The sequence below is a fragment of the Xyrauchen texanus genome, chromosome 26 (assembly GCF_025860055.1).
Source record: "Xyrauchen texanus isolate HMW12.3.18 chromosome 26, RBS_HiC_50CHRs, whole genome shotgun sequence".
NCBI lineage: Eukaryota > Metazoa > Chordata > Actinopteri > Cypriniformes > Catostomidae > Xyrauchen > Xyrauchen texanus.
The window spans coordinates 39356813-39375013 of NC_068301.1; the positions used below are offsets into that span (position 1 = coordinate 39356813).

An 18201-nucleotide genomic window follows, 5' to 3' on the forward strand; every position below is an offset into this window, starting at 1 on the left:
TATGCCAATGAAGGATGATGTGATCTGGTACACACATGAGTGTGGTTGGGCTTGTGCCAGAACCAAAACCAGTGACATCAAGGCACATGATGCTTACTGACTCAGTGTGGAAGGAACTTTGTTCTAGCTTTAATCAGTTACCTGTACATGTACCAAAAGCCTCAAAGTTGCATTGAGATTACTCCCCAGTCTGAAATGAGAAATAGTTGGGCTTGGTACACCAAGGTAATGTTGTGGTGAGATGCTGTTAGTGTCATGGGTCTGTGTTAGTTTAGTAGTATTAATGTTCTTGCCACATCAACTTTAGGCCATAATGTTTATGAAACATGAAAATCAGTTTGACCCAATCTTTACTGCAATACCTCTACTATCTTTGACACATGTAATATCTTCTGTTTATGTCTGTTAGTGTTGTTCTCTACAGTAGACTATTGTTAAGGTTACATTATTAAATGTACCACGAACATTGTGTCCTTAAGACACAAGATGTCATTACAGCAGTAATGCTTTATTTGAATTATTATTCAGATTTTGATTTGCAAAAATTATTTTAACACTTAAGTAGAGATGATTTACACATTAGAATTGTGTTCTGTCATAAAATGCAAACTATTTTATATATTGTGTATGAAAACAATTGACATCTAATGTTAGTGTCGAAATTTTACATGGCATAGAGAAAACCATGAAAACCCCCATTTTTAAATAATTTTTTAATATCAGTATTTACAAAGATGCGCAGAGTTTGAAAAAATCTATTTAAATGTCTTACATTTTTATAGAAATTAAAAAAGAAAAATTTATAAAATGAACGTTAATGCAACGTTTTTACATTTGGGAGAGTCAAAAATAACTGTAGTTGCAGAACCACCCAGATATTCCTTTATAATAACTTTTATTACATTAACAGACATTATTACATTCTATAAAAGCTTAAAAGATGATTAAAATGGCAGCGCTGCCTATTTCCACCATTGAAATCTGCAGCTCGAAAGAAACCGGAAGCATGTGGCAGAGGAATTTCATCTGTAAGTATTTTCAGGTCCCACTTTGGCGAAGGCTGGCTTAGTGGGGTAACAGATGTAATACTATAGCAAAGGTGCTAGCATTAGCCCATGTAAACATTACAAATGACACAATCTAATGCAATTGTCATGCTTTCAATTATCATTGTTATAACAGCTTCTTTTACTGATTCCATTCATAGAATGAAGCTGTAAGCATAATATTTCAAGAATTTGCATCTTGAGTCCAGTGCCACATGCAGATCCGTTCAATAAACCTATACAAATACCAGCAATCGCTTGGAATATATTGACTAAACATACATTTTTGCAGTCATCTATATATTCAAGACATCTTTCAACAGACTAAACATTAGTTTTTTGCTTTACACAGTTTATACGTATAGATCCGAATGAGGAAGTCTGTTCATGTGGTCTCTGACTTTTTTCTTCATGACCATATTTGGATCATTTATACACTGCAGTGGCTTCTGGCTTCGTAGTTGAATGGATAACATACTATATTTAACAATGACCACGGATTTCAAGATCATACGAGACATTTACTATGTTGTATGTAGTAAATGTAAACATATAAACAAATGACGGAGTGCCCACCATCCGTACAATGAGCATCAACAGTTAAACAAGATTTCATATTTTACACAAATTTGAGTTCATTTGAAATGTTCATACATTTTACTTTTATACTTTTGTTTGGTTCTTTGTGACTTTGTTGAATTTCTAACCATTATGTTATTGTTATTATGCACAAGTATAAGTAAACTGTGCAAATATTCAACAGTTTTATTTTGCTTTATGTGTATTGTGTAAGTTTGCCAATCTTAAATTCAAATGTCCTGCTTTGGTCTACACTCTGTAAGCGTTCTGTTAACTCAAAACTATAATTACTAAAGGTAAAATATATAAAAACTAAATAGAAATGTGATTAGAAAAAAACAACTAAAACTAATAATCATTAATGAAACTAACTAAAATTAAACAGAAATTTATAGCAAATTTGAAAACAATATAAAATAAAAACTGATTTGAAAATGCAAAACTATAATAACCTTGGTATAAGCAGCACGGGTTTAAATGAATGTGTGAAGCAGACTGCTCATTAAATGGAAACTTCAGACTATGAGAATCATTTGCGTTGTATGAGAGATGTTAGCGCAGAGCACTAGTCCACTCTGAAGCGTTATTTGTATACAATAAAAAAAAAAAAAAAAAAAAAAAGAAAATCACAGCATTTGCGCTTTAATGATTACACTGGCCCATGTAGCAAACTGTCAAAATAAAAGCACGATTCATAAACGCTAAACACCTGAAATTGAAGAAATGGCAACAGAAAAATATTATAACAGTATAGTAAAATGTAATCCTAACTGTAATACAATAATTATTATTGTAATAATAATACAAATTAAGCAATATATCACAAGCAAGAGTGCTTTTGTACTGAATAAAAGTTTGTTAATTTTTAAAAGTTTAAGAAAAAAACTTTTGATTAGACACCATTTTGATAATGAAATAAAACTTTAATTAAAAAACAAAAAATAAATAAAATTTATTTGGGGAAAAAATAAAACTTTCAGTAGGGCCCTGCTCAAAAACAAACAAGTATTTGAAACACTTGAAGGAAACATGCATATTTTTTGATGTATTATTTACATTAAAATTTTACTTCAGGCTAAAGGAGTGTTCAATAGCACATTATCATATTAGCAAATGTTTTCTATGGGATGGAAATCTGTAAAATTTCACGGTTATCGGTACAGACTACTGAAATTTTGTTACCGTGACAACACTATTTGCATCACTGATGGTGCATAATGCTCTGTGGGATATGTATTCTGACCACTTTGCTTTGTACAGCTGCTGAAAAGCTTCGGCACATTTAGTCAATTCTGTGTCCTCAGCAATAAGAGCATGACAGTGAAGAATTTCACTAATTTTTAAGAGAGAGTGTCCAATTTTTAAAGCTAGGCTTGGTCTTTGAAAAGAATGTTGATCTGTATGAAATCCTGCCGTTTCTTTTACTGCTTTGATGACATTCATAAAATTTGCTGGTTTTATGGCATCTTCCAGAGTGGCTGATGGAATTTTGTTACGCAGTGTTAATAAGAACCTTCCAAGTTCTCGTAACTTTTGACGCATATATTCATGCTTGGTTTTGTCATGCCCATGCCGAGTATAAAGAGACTGAGCAAACTCAAGTAGTCCAAAATCATTTCTTACTACACGTCCAATTTCATCATCATTCATGCATCCTATCATTCTCAGTAGCCCATCCTCAAATCTCGCAGAGAAGGCAGACTTGGCCACTGCTGCAATAGATAGAACTCTATGTCTGCCGCCAGAGGGTTTATCTGTCTTAACTAGCTTAGACTTGCATCTTCTCATGTGTCTCCATAGGTCTTTTCGCACAAACATTCCCTTGCAATACACACAGTATTCATACTTTTTGTGCACCGATTCAGATTTTTGAACAGCTCGTCTTTTAACTTTTAACGAACCTTCTCCTTTTTTCAAGACGTTGTTGTTGTGGTTGAAGTTGCCTCTGTTTCTCAGCATCTCAAGTAGTTGTTTCCTTTGTCTAGATCTTACTGGTAAACTCAGTGCCTCTGCTATTTCATCATCTTCTTTAACATGAACCTTAAAGTGTCTTGCTATTTTGGATTGAGCTTCCCCACAAACAAAGCAATAATTCTGCCCCCCTTTAGCCAGAGAGGTCGATTCATTTTTTGATGCTGAAAAACTGATTATGTGTTCCATGTTTTGTGTTGCGTTGGAGGTTTCGTGCTCCAATTCAGTGCTTTCCATGGCAACAAAATTACTATTAGGAATGTTTGGGTCTGTTGTGGTAGCTTTTCCATATGCCGTAAGCAAATCCTGTTTCCCTGGACTACTAACTGGATCGTCCAATTCACTTTCTGTTTCAGTGTCAGATGCAGAACAATGAACAAAATCTTCTTCTGATGATACTTCATCCTCTTCATTTTCCTCCTCATTGGATGCAGATGCATTCTGAGGAAATATTGAGGAATGGTGTTATAGAATTTTATTTCATACTCATGCTTATTCATGTATTTATATCTTTAGATGAAATTTGGAAGAATATTTGCTTACATAATGCTGTGCTCTTTTAAAACACTGTGTGTGCCATACAGCGGAGCATGCTGTAAAAAAGTGAATTATAACCTTCATTAAAGAGAAATGACTAGATTGAAGGTAAAGAATAACGTTGACTGTTAAGAACCATGAGATTCTAGAATATAATCATGACCGTTTTCTGATGACAATTATTTTAGAATGGTTACTGTCCATAACTGTGCTTATTACTTGTTGTCTAGTGTATTCAAAATATCTCCTAAAGAATTAAAAAGGGAATTGATAACCTTCACATTTGACACATTAGAGGGGAGAACGGTCCATGGCAAGATGTGCATTTCTTGAAACAGGACAGATATGTTGTTTTTACACAGTGATTCTAACCAATTTTATTACACAACTGTAGTTTTATCATTAGTTTCCAGCCTATCAGCAATGTCCGATATCCAGATGCAGGTTATTTGAAAAGATAAATAAACTGTTTTGTCGGAACAAAACAGAGATGACAGCAGATGAGCAGAGAAAGAATGTGACCGGGATTCATTCATGACAGTTAACTATTGTTGTTGTTTCACAACGCGCATCTGCCGGCAGAGACAAATTCTTCAGGACATTTAGCTATTTTTTGTAATTTTCCATGACTGGAAAACTGCATTGTGAAATTCGGGTTTTCCAGAGTGCATGGGAACCTTGTGAAATTGTCACATCATGCCTGGTTGGAAGTAGGGTTGGGAACAGAAGACCAGTTCTCATTTAGAACTTTGTGCGGAAGGCACAGTGCTCTGACAGTGTTTTCTGTATTAATAAAATGACTCTTTTATGAACCGGTTATATAGAATATAATATAAACACCATTCTGAGTCATTCAGAGTGGTTACTGAATTAATCTGACTCTCTTACTGAATTGCAAGTTCATCAGTTATGTCCGACAAGAACGGTTACGGTGTTCATTTGTCATGCTGTGGAATGTCATTGAAAGTCTGTTTAAATGCATCTTTTGCATTTTGTATTCAATTTATTTCTGATTTTATATACTGCATCTACTCTGTTGAAATCTGAATAATGAACAGGCTGCTCACAAAAGCATCAAACGAGCATAAAGTAATTAGACATTCTTACTTGGAACTACAGAAGTCTCCATCTCATACTTGTTGTGATCAGATTGTCTTGGTGTAACATTTGTTTGATCATCAGCTTTAAGCAGAGTGTTCTGTAGTAAAATAGGTATACACTTAATACAAAATTCCTAAACAATGTGTTATCTTGTTTTTATACAGTGACAAAGACAAATATGAAAATATACCTATTAAATAAATGAGAATCTTCATAAGCTTTTAATAGACACGAAATTCACGCGTTCACAAAACTGATCCAGATAACCTTTGTCATCTATGGACATAAATACACACATTCTTCTGTACCAAATCCCATCCTTGTACATCATTTCACATACACAAATGTATCATCCAGTAAATATAGTAAAAATCACAGGGCCCTACATTAGCTCTACCTTTCTCAAAACTTCTAGAATAATTCAGAAAGTGTATAAAACTACTAAAAGCATACTTATTAGCTTACCTCACTGCAGTCAAAAGGCATTATGCTATCTTGTGTTGTGACTTGGCTGGGCTGGCGACTGTTTGAGTTCACTAAGGGGAGACAAGAGAGAAGACTCATGATTAAACAAAATGGTAACAGACATTTCGGTTACATGATGACTTTAAGCTTCATGAGCAAAATAGTAAAGGTTATTGCCTAAAACAACTGAACACCATCTGAAAATCTGGCAATTGGTAACTGACTTCATCCATTGTCCTCTGTAGACAAAAAAATAAGATAACAAATAAAATCGAACATCACTTATGTATCCATGTTTTCTGATGAAGTTACAGTGACACGTATTATTTCTGAAATTGGCTTTGTCGTTGTTATTTAGCATATTTAAGCAAATTATTTTTATGTTTAATAAGGTTTATTTTATCCCCATCAATACTGAATCCTCGTTTTATTTTTTTTAATTTACAGTGTTATTGTGAGCATGCATAGACATACTATTACATAGACATACTAAAAAACATCAACACAGAATGGTGCAATAACTATGCTAGTGTCTAGTTACTGCTCATCGCTGGTGGAGCTTGTGACTGTTAGATGCAGACCTTTTTATTTACCACGGGAATTCACCACTGTTATTATAACCAGAGTTTACATTCCCCCCAGTGCCAACACTAAGGAAGCGTTCAGTGAACTGTATGGGGCAATGAGAGAACTGCAGAACGCTCACCCTGACAGACTGTTTATTGTTGCCAGAGATTTCCACCATGCGAATCTCAAGACAGTGCCCCCTAAATTCCATCAGTATATGGACTTTGCAATGAGAGGGGCAAACACACTTGATCTTGTTTACACAAACATCCCAGGTGTGTACCGGGCGGAGCCCCGCCCCCACCTTGGCTACTCAGACCACATCTCTTATGCTAATTCCAGCATACAGACCGCTCGTCAGACACACAAAACCACTCCACAAGTAGGTGAAAACCTGGCCAGCAGGAGCCATTTCTGCTCTTCAGGACTGTTTTGAGTGTACTGACAGGTACACGTTCAGGGAGGCTGCAACATATGGTGACTCTACCAACTTGGAGGAATACACAGCATCAGTGACCAGCCACATCAGCAAGTGTATTGATGATGTCACCTACTCCAAGACCATCACCACACGCTCCAACCAGAACCCGTGGATGACTGCGGAGGTGCGTGTGCTGCTTAGGACCAGAGACTCCGCCTTCAGAGTAGGCGACAAGGCTGCCCTAAGAACAGCGAGGGCCAAACTGTCCCGGGCCATCAGAGAGGCAAAGCGCGCACACGCCCAGAGAATCCAGTCACTTCCAGGACAGCGGCGAAATGCTGCGCATGTGGCAGGGCATCCAGGCCATCACCAACTACAGGACAACATCAGCTGCCTGTGACAAAGATGCCTCCCTTCCACATGCGCTGAACGACTTCTACGCTAGGTTTGAAGCACAGAACGCCGTGGTGGCGAGGAAGACCACCCCTCCTCACAACAACCAGGTGCTCCGTCTTACCACGGCTGATGTGAGGAAAACTCTACATAGTCAATCCACGGAAGGCTGCTGGACCAGACAACATTCCTGGCAGAGTGCTCAGAGGATGTTCAGACCAGCTGGCAGATGTTCTTACCGACATCTTCAACATCTCTCAGAGCAGTGCCGTCGTTCCAACGTGCTTCTAAGGTCACCACCATCGTCCCCATGCCAAAGAAGTCTTCAGTGTCCTGCCTCACAGACTACCGTCAAGTCGCACTCACACCCATCATCATGAAGTGCTTCGAGAGGCTTGTCATGAGGCACATTATGACCCAGCTGCCCCCCTCACTAGACCCACTGCAGTTCGCGTATTGTCCAAACCGTTCAACAGACGACGCCATCGCCACAACCCTCCATATGGCCCTCACCTGCCTAGATAAAAAGGACTCATCCGTTCGAATGCTGTTCATAGACTTCAGCTCAGCATTCAACACAATCATTCCTCAGCACCTGATTGGAAAGCTGAACCTACTGGGCTTGGACACCTGCCTCTGCAACTGGATCCTGGACTTTCTGACTGGGAGACCTCAGTCAGACCAGATCAGGAACAGCATCTCCACCACCACCACCACCACCACCACACTGAGCACTGGGGCCTCCCAGGGCTGTGTGCTCAGTCCACTGCAGTTCACTCTGCTGACTCACAACTGTGCAGCAATGCACAGCTCTAACCACATCATTAAGTTTGCCGATGACACAACCGTGGTGGGACTTATCAGCAAGAATGACGAGTCAGCATACAGAGTAGGTGAGGCGGCTAACGGACTGGTGTAGAGGCAACAACCTGTCTCTGAATGTGGACAAAACAAAAGAGATGGTTGTTGACTTTAGGAGAGCGACCGCTCTCCGCTGAACATCAACAGCTCCTCTGTGGAGATCGTCAAGAGCACCAAATTCCTTGGTGTTCACCTGGCAGAGAACCTCACCTGGTCCCTCAAAACCAGCTCTATTACCAAGAAAGCACAGCAGCGTCTCTACTTTCTTCAAAGGCTGAGAAAAGCACATCTCCCACCCCCATCCTCACTACATTCTATAGAGGGTCTATTGAGAGCATCCAGAGCAGCTGCAGCCTGGTTTGGGACTTGCACCGTTTCGGACCGCAAAGCCCTGCAGAGAATAGTGAGGACAGCTGAGATCATCATCGGGGTCTCTCTTCCCTCCATCAAAGACATTTACAAAAAACACTGCATCCGCAAAGCAAAACTCTTCACCCTCCTGGTACTGAAGCATTCGGGCCCTCACGGCCAGACTGCGTACCAGCTTCTTCCCCCAAGCCATCAGACTCCTCAATACTCATAGTCTGGACTGACACACACACACCCTGAGTTGCACTTTAATTATTGTCACTTTATACCTGGCTGCTACCTCAATAACTTCTATGTGCATAGAACACTATCTCATAGTATGTTATGTTTACATTTGGCATTTTTAGAAACTGTCATCTTTTTGCACTACTGTGTACTAGTCGGCGCTGCACTGTCTCTCACTGTGCCTATTGTCCTGTTAATTTTTAGTAATTATTGTACTGTCCCGTACTTTTTGCACACGTTTGCACGTGAACTGGGTATGTTATTTAGTCTGTGTTTGTCCCATGTTGTTTTATGTAGCACCATGGTCCTGGAGGAATGTTGTCTCATTTCACTGAGTACTGTACAACTATGGTTGAACAACAATAAAAACCACTTGACTTGATTGTTCCTTGCATACTAGTGATTACATGATTACCACGACATAACATAATATTTAAGATTCCATAAAATTGTTAACAGTACTCAATTAAGCAAATTTGTGACATTAACGGTCAACCAATTTTGTACAAAAGGTCAGGTTTTCTTTCATTAAAGCACTTAAGATGCTCTGTGAAAATTAACATGCAGGATCAGTATAATATAATCATCGGGTTTTGCACAAATCTTTCACTCAAACCGTTACGCTGATATTATTTGTAATGAAAAATTAAACAATTAAATTAGAAAAATGCAAGTGGACTCAAACTTCAGAAAACTGCATACATTTGCATTTTGGGGGGTGGGGGCACAGCAAATGACCAGAAAAAAAAAAAAAAAAAACTTGTTTTAGATTATGTGGCGGCCGGGAGCATGTGTGTCGTTTACCTTGGTAAAAGATGGCAGCAGGAGGCACACCATAAGATGGCAGGATGGCAGAAGCAGTGTGATACTCTGGGCAATGGGGTATACTTAATGCATTGTATTTAATATATTTAACAAATTAAATTATTGTAACATGTTTATTTAAAAAATATATTTTTATATATTTGAAATGTGTAAATCTTAAATAAATTAAATGTAGACGCTTGTTTCACCCCTCACATGGCCTGATCTGCGTTTTGTTTTTGTATTTTCAACTTTTTTTTAGCATTGTAGTACCAGCTTTACAGATCAAGTACAAGCACTCCAAATATCAGAAAAAAGTGTTGTGAAATTTTAATCATGGTCTATTTTATCCATCCCATTATTTTACGTTTAATTTATTAGTAGGTTTCAAAGCCAACATTTTTTTTTTGCAACTTATGATACTAGTTGAGAGCACATCTGGTGACATTTTGCCAACACACCTACAGTGCGAGGCTGTGTAAAGAAAGTGGGTGGGCGAGAGAGAGAGTTTTTTTATTTTAAGACTGCACACTTAGGGTGCTTCTTAAATGGAAGGCTGCAGTGAAGTTAGGCTGTGTCCTTCCTAGACCAGTCCTTCAGAGGCTGTAGACTAGACTCCTCTTTAGGATTCAGCACTAGAATGAGATGTTCGGTGCATGGTGAACCATAAGTTTAGAACTTTGTTTAGAAAATCAATCTACTTCAGAAAACAAGAAATAGGTCCTTAATTGCAAAATGTTTTTATTCACAAAGCTAGTCACTCCAAAAAAAAAAAAAACGTTATATAAAACATTTTGCTACACTGATCTTAGAATGTATATTTAAACCCTTTCAAATATGAAAAAAAAAAAAAAAACAGCACCCTAGACACAGGCCCGGATTAAGAATTCAGAGGCCCCTGGGCACAATGTCTTGTAGGGCCCCCCACCCCACCCACACAATCAAGCTTTTGAATTTTTGGATACTATTTGCTGGTAACACCTATAGCGAGCGACTAGCTGGCATATGCAAGCACATAGTGCCTCACCTTTACCAATCCAGTTATATGAATCAAATTCTTCCATAATTAACACACAAACACGTACACACACCCATTAATGTAGCTTTCCTGTCTGTCTCTCTCTCTCTCTCTCTTCCTCTCCTGTCCTCTACTCCTCGGCTCTACAGGGGCTGCCGCTCTTTGTCTCTCTCCCCCTCTCCTCTTCCTGTGATGAAAAGGATGCAAACAGTATAGGTCATCTTAACTCAACTTTTTTACTCTTCTTTATACTCTCTCTTTATACTAATAAAATTCTGCACTTATGTATTTAGCACTTTATTATTCATGGCCCCTAATGGCACTTTGTTTGATGATTGAATGATAGTGAAATTGTAGTAGACACATTACAAGATGCTGTAAGTATTATGGTATAATATTTGTTGCTTACAATACAAATTACAATTGCTGGTGTATGACCTGTCCAACTGTAAATGTAAATCAAATGTAAAATAAAGCAGCTTGTTTTTGTTTTTTTTTTGATAATACTATATTTCATGCATCTGATCTATTAAATACTAATTTAATAGATCAGATGCATGCACAATTATCCGTGAACTTGATAAATGTTGCAGTTATGTTCTTCTGATAGCCTGTGCCTACTATCCACAAACAAATTGCTTTCAACTTATGTGTGCAAAATTCAGAATTCAACGAACGTGCAGCAATTTCTACAAATAGAGACATTTTTGTGAATAAAATGTTGTATTTTGTAATAGTGATCATAACTTGCGCATGCAACAAAGAGGATGTAGCAGGTGACGTGTGCATTTATTGACGTCTTTTCTGAGTCGATCTCATTTGAGTGTATTCGGCAATGCTTATAACGTGTAATTAAACACGTTGAGTTTATATTCTGGGCTCATCAGATTTTTTTTACATAGTATTATTAGTATGATTTTTACTGTCTGTTAATAACACTGTCCGTCTCTTTATGTTAAGGTTTGTATTAATTTCGATATGCCAGAGGGCAGAATAAGACAGGGAATTAAAGAATGCATTGTAGTTATGTTGACCTACTGTTTTCATAACACTGGATATTCTGCTAATTCATACTTTTCTAAAACGTTGCATAATGGCAATTAACTTATTTAGCAATTACACTAGTGCTAGTTTTGTTGTCAGTGTTGCTCAAATGCACGCGTGCGTGTCACCGCCAGCAGTAAGTACCTGCATGTGTTGGGAAAAGGGAGAAGAGCGAGTTCGGCAAAAGGCGGATTCGAACTCTGGCCGAACGCGTCAAAAGCTACCATCATGCACCTCATGCCTTACGCTACAGTAGTTATTTTAAGTCGAGCGTCTTTTTGCACGTAGTGCAAATATACGCTCCGTTTTCGGAAATGAAAAAAATAAAAAATAAAAAAATCTTCCCCTCGCTTGGGCCCCAAACTGCGCATGGGCCCCTGGGCCCGTGCCCATAATGCCCATTGGGTAATCCGGGCCTGCCTAGACAAATTCATGTTATTGCACTTTTATACATTTCATTTATTTATATTTTTGTGCTTTGTATCTTCTAATTTGATTTATTTTCCTACATATTGTCTTGGTGCAAATGTGGAAAAAAAAAACCTTCTCTTTCAAAAAGAGAGAGAAGCGTCATAAATTTCTCTGCCACCGCAGTCAGGCAACTCGTTTTCCACCCTTTTTAAAAATAATTTGGGACATGTGCAAAGGATTGTGGGTGATTAAAGGCCACAACGGATCCACCCAATGCATCCTCCAAAATATGGCAAAGAAGGCTGTGAAACGAGGCTGCCTACCAAGTATCCTCACATGCCAGACGGCCTTTGACGGTGCTTGATGACGTGGCAGCCAAGATATCCAGCCTAAGGAGGCTGCAACCAAGCACCCTTAGTCTGCCGTTCTGTCAGCATAATCACGCAAGGTCACGTGAACATGAAAACTCAAATACACAGAATGTATGAGAATCCTAACTGCACGTCAATATGAAGCAAAATCCCGGACATTTATAGCAAATTTAGAAATCCCGGCCGGACGCTTTTTTCAGGTCCAAAAAAGCAGACATGTCCAGGAAAAAAGAGGATGTACCCTAGGTTTTGAAGAACACGACAAAGAGTTCAAGGTGTTGACTTGGCCTCCAAATTTCCCAGATCTCAATCCGACTGGGCATCTATGGGATGTGCTGGACCAACAAGTCTGATCCATGGAGTCCCCACCTCGCAATTTACAGGACTTGCTGCTAAAGTCTTAACAGGACACCTTCAGAGGGCTTGTGGAGCCCATGCCACGACGGGTCAGTGCTGTTTTGGAAGCACGAGGGGGGCCTATACGATATTGTGGTTTTAATGTTATGGCTGATCGATGTAGTATGTGACCCAAACTCTATAGGTAAAGTTCAAACTTGTTGTTTCTGCGCTGAGCTGACAACTCGATGGAAAGCACAAATACATTGTTTAAAACGACATCGACATAATGAAAAACCATTTTAAACAATACAATCAAACAGAAAATATTTTAAAACTCACTTTTGTTTTCGCTGAGGCAACCTGAATCCTCACGTCTTCACAATCCACCAATTACATGCTCATTAGCGCACTGCAGCTTAAAACGGCGATGTAGCATAGTTTAGAACGACATATCAATTAGCAAACCAATATTATTTTAAAATTCACTTTTGATTACGCTGAGCCTGTTAATTGCCTTTCGCAGGGGGAAAATGGTTGACGTCTTCAGAATTCATCCAATACATTCTCATTAGCGCACTGCGGTTAATAAAAGCGAAATATCGTCGTTTAAAACGATATAACCATGTGATATCAAGCCATAAAATCAAACAAGATTATTTAACAAGTACATAATAACTCACTTCTGATTTCGCTGAGGCAGACGTTAGGCTCGTTTGAGATGCCAAACGCCTCCCCTTGAAAGTAGATGAGAGTAGGCGGCTGCAGTCAGGGGAGGAGTGAAATAAGTGCAGTCAAGTCAGACAGTTCTCACTTCTCGTAGTGGATCAGACACCTTCTAGAACAAAGGCAGATATCGCGGGATTCACGTTCATGCGCTGTTGCTTCTTCGTCTTCTATTTTATTGGCGGATCGCAACTTAATAGTACATTACCGCCACCTGCTGTTTTGTGCTTTTGCTGATAAAGTGGATATATTTGAAATGTTGATTCTTTAAAATGAAAATAAATATGATGAAAAAGACACTCAATGTACATGTTATTTAATTTTCCCCATAATACGTGTATTTCCATCCATTTTTAGTTGAATAAAGAAACGAATTTCAGAAATATGATAACATACCTCTTACAGAGATTGCACTGTCAGAGTGTTGAGAATATTCACATATAATTTATACACAAAAACATGGTCAGTGTAACAATTTACAGTTTATTTTTCAGACCATACCAACCCAAATACAAAAACAGAAAATGAAATGTTGTTTTTAAATTTTTTCCCAGTTACATCCTAAATTGATAATTGCAAATTCCTCTCTTTTGCTTCAAATGTACTTTTTCGAAACTGTGACTTCAGATATTTTTTTTTAAATAAACGACTTTTCAGCCATTTTCTATTTTTTAATTTTTGCATATTACAATTTGAGCTCTGGAATTTACCATTTGCCCAGGGGTGTGGTTGGTAAACTGTCTGCTTATTGGTGCATGAATGCTCAGGATCATTTTAAAAGGCTGTAGGGGTTGGAAACAATTGACACCATTTGCACACAATGGGGTAATTATTGGCATTTTTCCATTTTACAAAAGGTAGATGGGCTAGTCTATAATGATAAATTGGCAGGAGGTGTAGTGCAGGCTGTTGTGAGTGTATGTCATCTCTAGGTCTATCAGGACGTCGTGAGCAAGTCACGTGAAGAAACAAACGTGTCAAATATGGACGACATCTTGCAGTCCAGTTTGCATAATGATGCAAAACAACTGACCATGACGGCAAGAGATATCTCTAGGGGCCGGCTTGAGGCTATTTTTAAGGTAAAGTTATTAACTAGACAGAGTTGATTAGTAGACCAAGCTAGCTAGAGTTTAACTAGCTTACTCGCTAACATTGTTTCTCTGTCTTCAGATGGAGCTGGAAAGTATATACCTGGAGGTTGACATTACCAGGGAACCATTTTTCCCAGACCACAATGAAATCTTTCAGACTGGTATAATGCATCACAGAGGATGCAAACAAACATGATTGTATAGGCTACAGCAAGAATTAGCAATATGCAGTTGAGGTCATAAGTTTGCATATCCCTGTTTTCTCACACTGTTTACACATCCCTTGCATTATTTATAATAATATAAGAGATAAAAGATGCTTTTTAGTATTGCCTTTCAGATGCTACTCAATTTTGATTGACATATATCCCTCAAAACAAATTAACAATATACACAAATCATCATATTCAAAAGTGAACTTTACCTTTGTTCTTAATATAGGGATTTGCCTTCTATAGCATCAGTGAATGTTTGCGCCTTTTGCAATAGTTGTATGATACTCTCATTTGTCCTACGTGTCAAAGGATGTCGACATTATATAGGTTTTTTCTTAAGAGCAGTTGGCAGCTCCACTGCTCAGGACAAAGCAGGGACTCATGCACAACTTATCACAAAATACACAAACAGTCATTGATCATCAAGGAAGCAACACACCATATTAAGGTCTATGGGAATGTAAACTTGTGAACAGAATCGTTTGTATAAATTCAGTTATTTTGTCTAGAAAAAACCTGCAATATTTATAGTCCCTTTTATTTGTTCAAATGTTTTATTCTGGTTCTGCAATGGGTATGAAATCTTATGACATCAACTGTAGCAAGAATTGTATTACATTGTTCGATTCATCACAAATGTGATTAGTAGAAACACAAAATGTTGCTGGGTATATAGTAATTGGAGCTTTTTCATTGTTTAGAGTGGAAACAGAGGAAAGTGCAGTGCTGGACAGCCTTCAAGAAGTGGTGCTGGAGGTGAAGAATGCTGCAGCATGCATCACTGAATATGTTACTGAACAATTCAGTGAGCTGAACATTCTTTTGGACCAGATATGGTCCAAAAGAATGTTCAAGATATGGTCAGTCAGAAAGGCACTGATATATCTGACTCATTTCAGATTGTTTCCTCTCTGCCAGAAGCATTGGCCTGCAGAATGTGTACCAACATTCCTATTTCTGTCATTGTAATTTCTGCATGCTGTGGTCAAGTGGCAGGGTGTGGGGAATGTGTTCAGACTTATCTTCATGACAATGATATCTGCCTTCTGTGAAAAATAGTGCCCGACCATTTTACCGGTCGGCCGATATTATCCTCTCACAGATATATTGTTATTGCCGTATATGTTTACTGATATGCGTTTACTGATATGCGTAAATATAAAAACTCTTTTCAGAACATATAATGCAGAAAACAATGATTTAGAGAGCGCTCTCCGACTCCACTGTTTACAGAGCTGAGCTGACGGTGGTTCTGCACAGTGCGGTGTTGAGAGGTGCAGAGTTAAGTGGTGTCTTCTCGGTAAGTTGATAACTAGTTTGTGAAATACATACTGAAAAATTCATAAACAATGACCCCGTAATTTTCCCTTTTCAGTATAACTAATATAACGTTAACCCTGTCCCTGACAACCATGTTACTCGTTTATTGCATCTGTTTGCTATGTTAGTCAAACAGATGCAATAAACATGAGTAACTGCCAGCTATAGTTTGTCAGAACATCTTTTTGCAGCTCAACAGTCAGACAACGGTGTGGTAGTGGTTGTGTCTGAGTGTTAATTTCATGCTACGTTGTCACCTAGTTGGTGAGACGCAATGCTGGAAAGTAAAAAAAGTCCATCTTTTACTCTCCATGATAATAAGCTTATTGCTAACTACTTTCATTGCTTGTCAGCTGAGTGGAAGGTAATGTGTAAACATTTATTCACCAAACTATTTTGTTCAGGATTTGCAGTTTGGTACCCCATTCAACTGAACAATTCCAGACATTGCATTTACAAAATGTAATATTTAAAAGTCTGGTTTTCCACCATTGAAAGTTTCCACTGAACTTGTATTGCAGAATACGGTGTAACACCACTTCCGCTGTTCATCTCTTGACTCGGCATGTGTAAATGCTTCTTGTTTTACAACCTGCCCCTAATTGATGGCAGTATTAAAATAATCAGCAGTTTACTGATAATAAACCGTAATACTGATGTTTATTTAGCTATTTATTTTATTTTTATTTATTCTTTATTTAAATGGTCAGCAGCTGACTGATACTGAACATACAGTACTGATGTTTATTTAGCTATTTTTGGTATATTTATTTATTCTTTATTTTCTCAGTGTTCATTTCTAGAATTTGTTGACAATGTCAGATATTCTTTATAAAAATATTTGTTTAAGAAAGCAGCCTTCCGAGTACCTTTGCATAGTCAGTTGGTGCAAAATCGGTGCACAATCCACATAGAAAAGATCTGTTTTCATTCCAGCTAAAATATTTGCTATATCGGCCACCATATTGGTAATCTTTGACTTTTCCCCCTCTAAAATTGGTATCGGTCTCAAATCCCATATCGGTCAGTCTCTAGTGAAAAATGACACTGTTCTCCAGCAAACTGGTATTCCTTGGTCTGAGTAAGGTGGGCCCTTTAGACGGAGGCATTCTTGGAGTTCTTTCAGCGGATGGCGGGTACATGCGGATGGCTTGGGGAAGCCCAACTCGCAGCGCAGCAGTTACCAGCAGTTAACGGCCGCCCATTCACCTTTGCCCAACGACTCCTGGACATCTGCCTGAGGTGGTTGCTGCTGAGTAATGCGATGTTGGAGTGCTCATCAATCTGGTGGTACTGGAGCAGTTCATTGCTCGACTTCCGAGACGGACAGCGGAGTGGGCCTCTGAATTCATGATCTTCAAAAAAGACTGGGTGTAATTTGATGTAATCTAAAAATGTTGCTGTTAATTGTTAGCATTTGAAAATATTTGGTGTGAATTCACCTAAAAAAATGAATGTTGTGAAATTCAAGGTATTTATTCAAGGTGTGGATTTCAGGTTGTGAAATTCAGGTCTCAATATTCAGGTTGTTGAATACGAGTTGAGAAATTCAGGTGGCAAAATTCAAGGATGGCATCCGGGAATGCAAGGAAGAGCAAACGAATGTCGATGTAATCCATCTCTCTCTTGGACGATCGCAAAGCGATGGAAACAGCTAAAAAAAAGTAATTTTAAATGAATTAATAAATATATACAGTAAATTATACATTCAGTATTTAGTAGTAAATATTGCGATGAAGACAAAATTCACTGAGATGGTTAAGAGTGCGGATATTGAGAAATGGATCGATTATCTTGAGTTATCGGAGAGGGAATTGGCTGCTAATCTGCAAGCGACCAAGATAGACTTGTAGCCCATTTGTTGGAAGACCTTAAGAATTGTAACTGGTAAAACTATGTCCAAATTGTTGGAATTCCTGAAGACGAAGAAGGCCGAGATATGGCGAAATTTCTAGATGTGCTCTTCCACTTCTGCATGACATAACAGGCCATAAGCAGGAAATCGAGCAAGCTCACAGGGTTCCTGGTCAGAGATCTGTGGATGGAGACAGACCCCGATCAATTCTGGCCAAATTTCTGAGATTGGCACTGTCAGACACCCGAGCCCCCGAAATGCATTTAACAATGGTTGGAGTCTTTAGTTCCATGTTCCTTACTATAAAATAAAAAATTATTAAGGCTCTTTCAACATTATTCTCAGTGGGTGCATCACTGGGTGGGGAAAATCAAATGGAAACCCTAAAAGGAATGGGAGAGCGGTGTCGATTTGCTGAGCGAGTATGCTGCCAAAATGCCCTGCTGCAGGGGCTCAACAGCCAGAACCAAAG

General features: G+C 38.4%; 1 protein-coding gene across 5 annotated transcripts; it reads right to left on the reverse strand.

Moving 5' to 3' along the window:
- Window positions 1–725: 725 nt before the first annotated feature.
- Window positions 726–13339, reverse strand: LOC127620015 (uncharacterized). 5 transcript variants are annotated; one of them, XM_052093077.1, is made up of 7 exons: window positions 13203–13317; window positions 12862–13098; window positions 10431–10544; window positions 5700–5770; window positions 5241–5331; window positions 4140–4189; window positions 726–4037 (listed from the first exon to the last, which is right to left on the reverse strand). In XM_052093077.1, the coding sequence occupies exons 3-7, from the start codon at window positions 10432–10434 to the stop codon at window positions 2790–2792; spliced, it is 1464 nt and encodes a 487-aa protein (XP_051949037.1). In that variant the 5' UTR covers window positions 10435–10544; window positions 12862–13098; window positions 13203–13317; the 3' UTR covers window positions 726–2789. The 5 variants fall into 5 exon arrangements, with proteins under 5 accessions (XP_051949037.1, XP_051949038.1, XP_051949036.1 ...); XM_052093078.1 differs by lacking the exon at window positions 12862–13098 and having other exon boundaries at window positions 13203–13339; XM_052093076.1 differs by having other exon boundaries at window positions 12862–13251.
- Between the last annotated feature and the right edge of the window lie 4862 nt (window positions 13340–18201).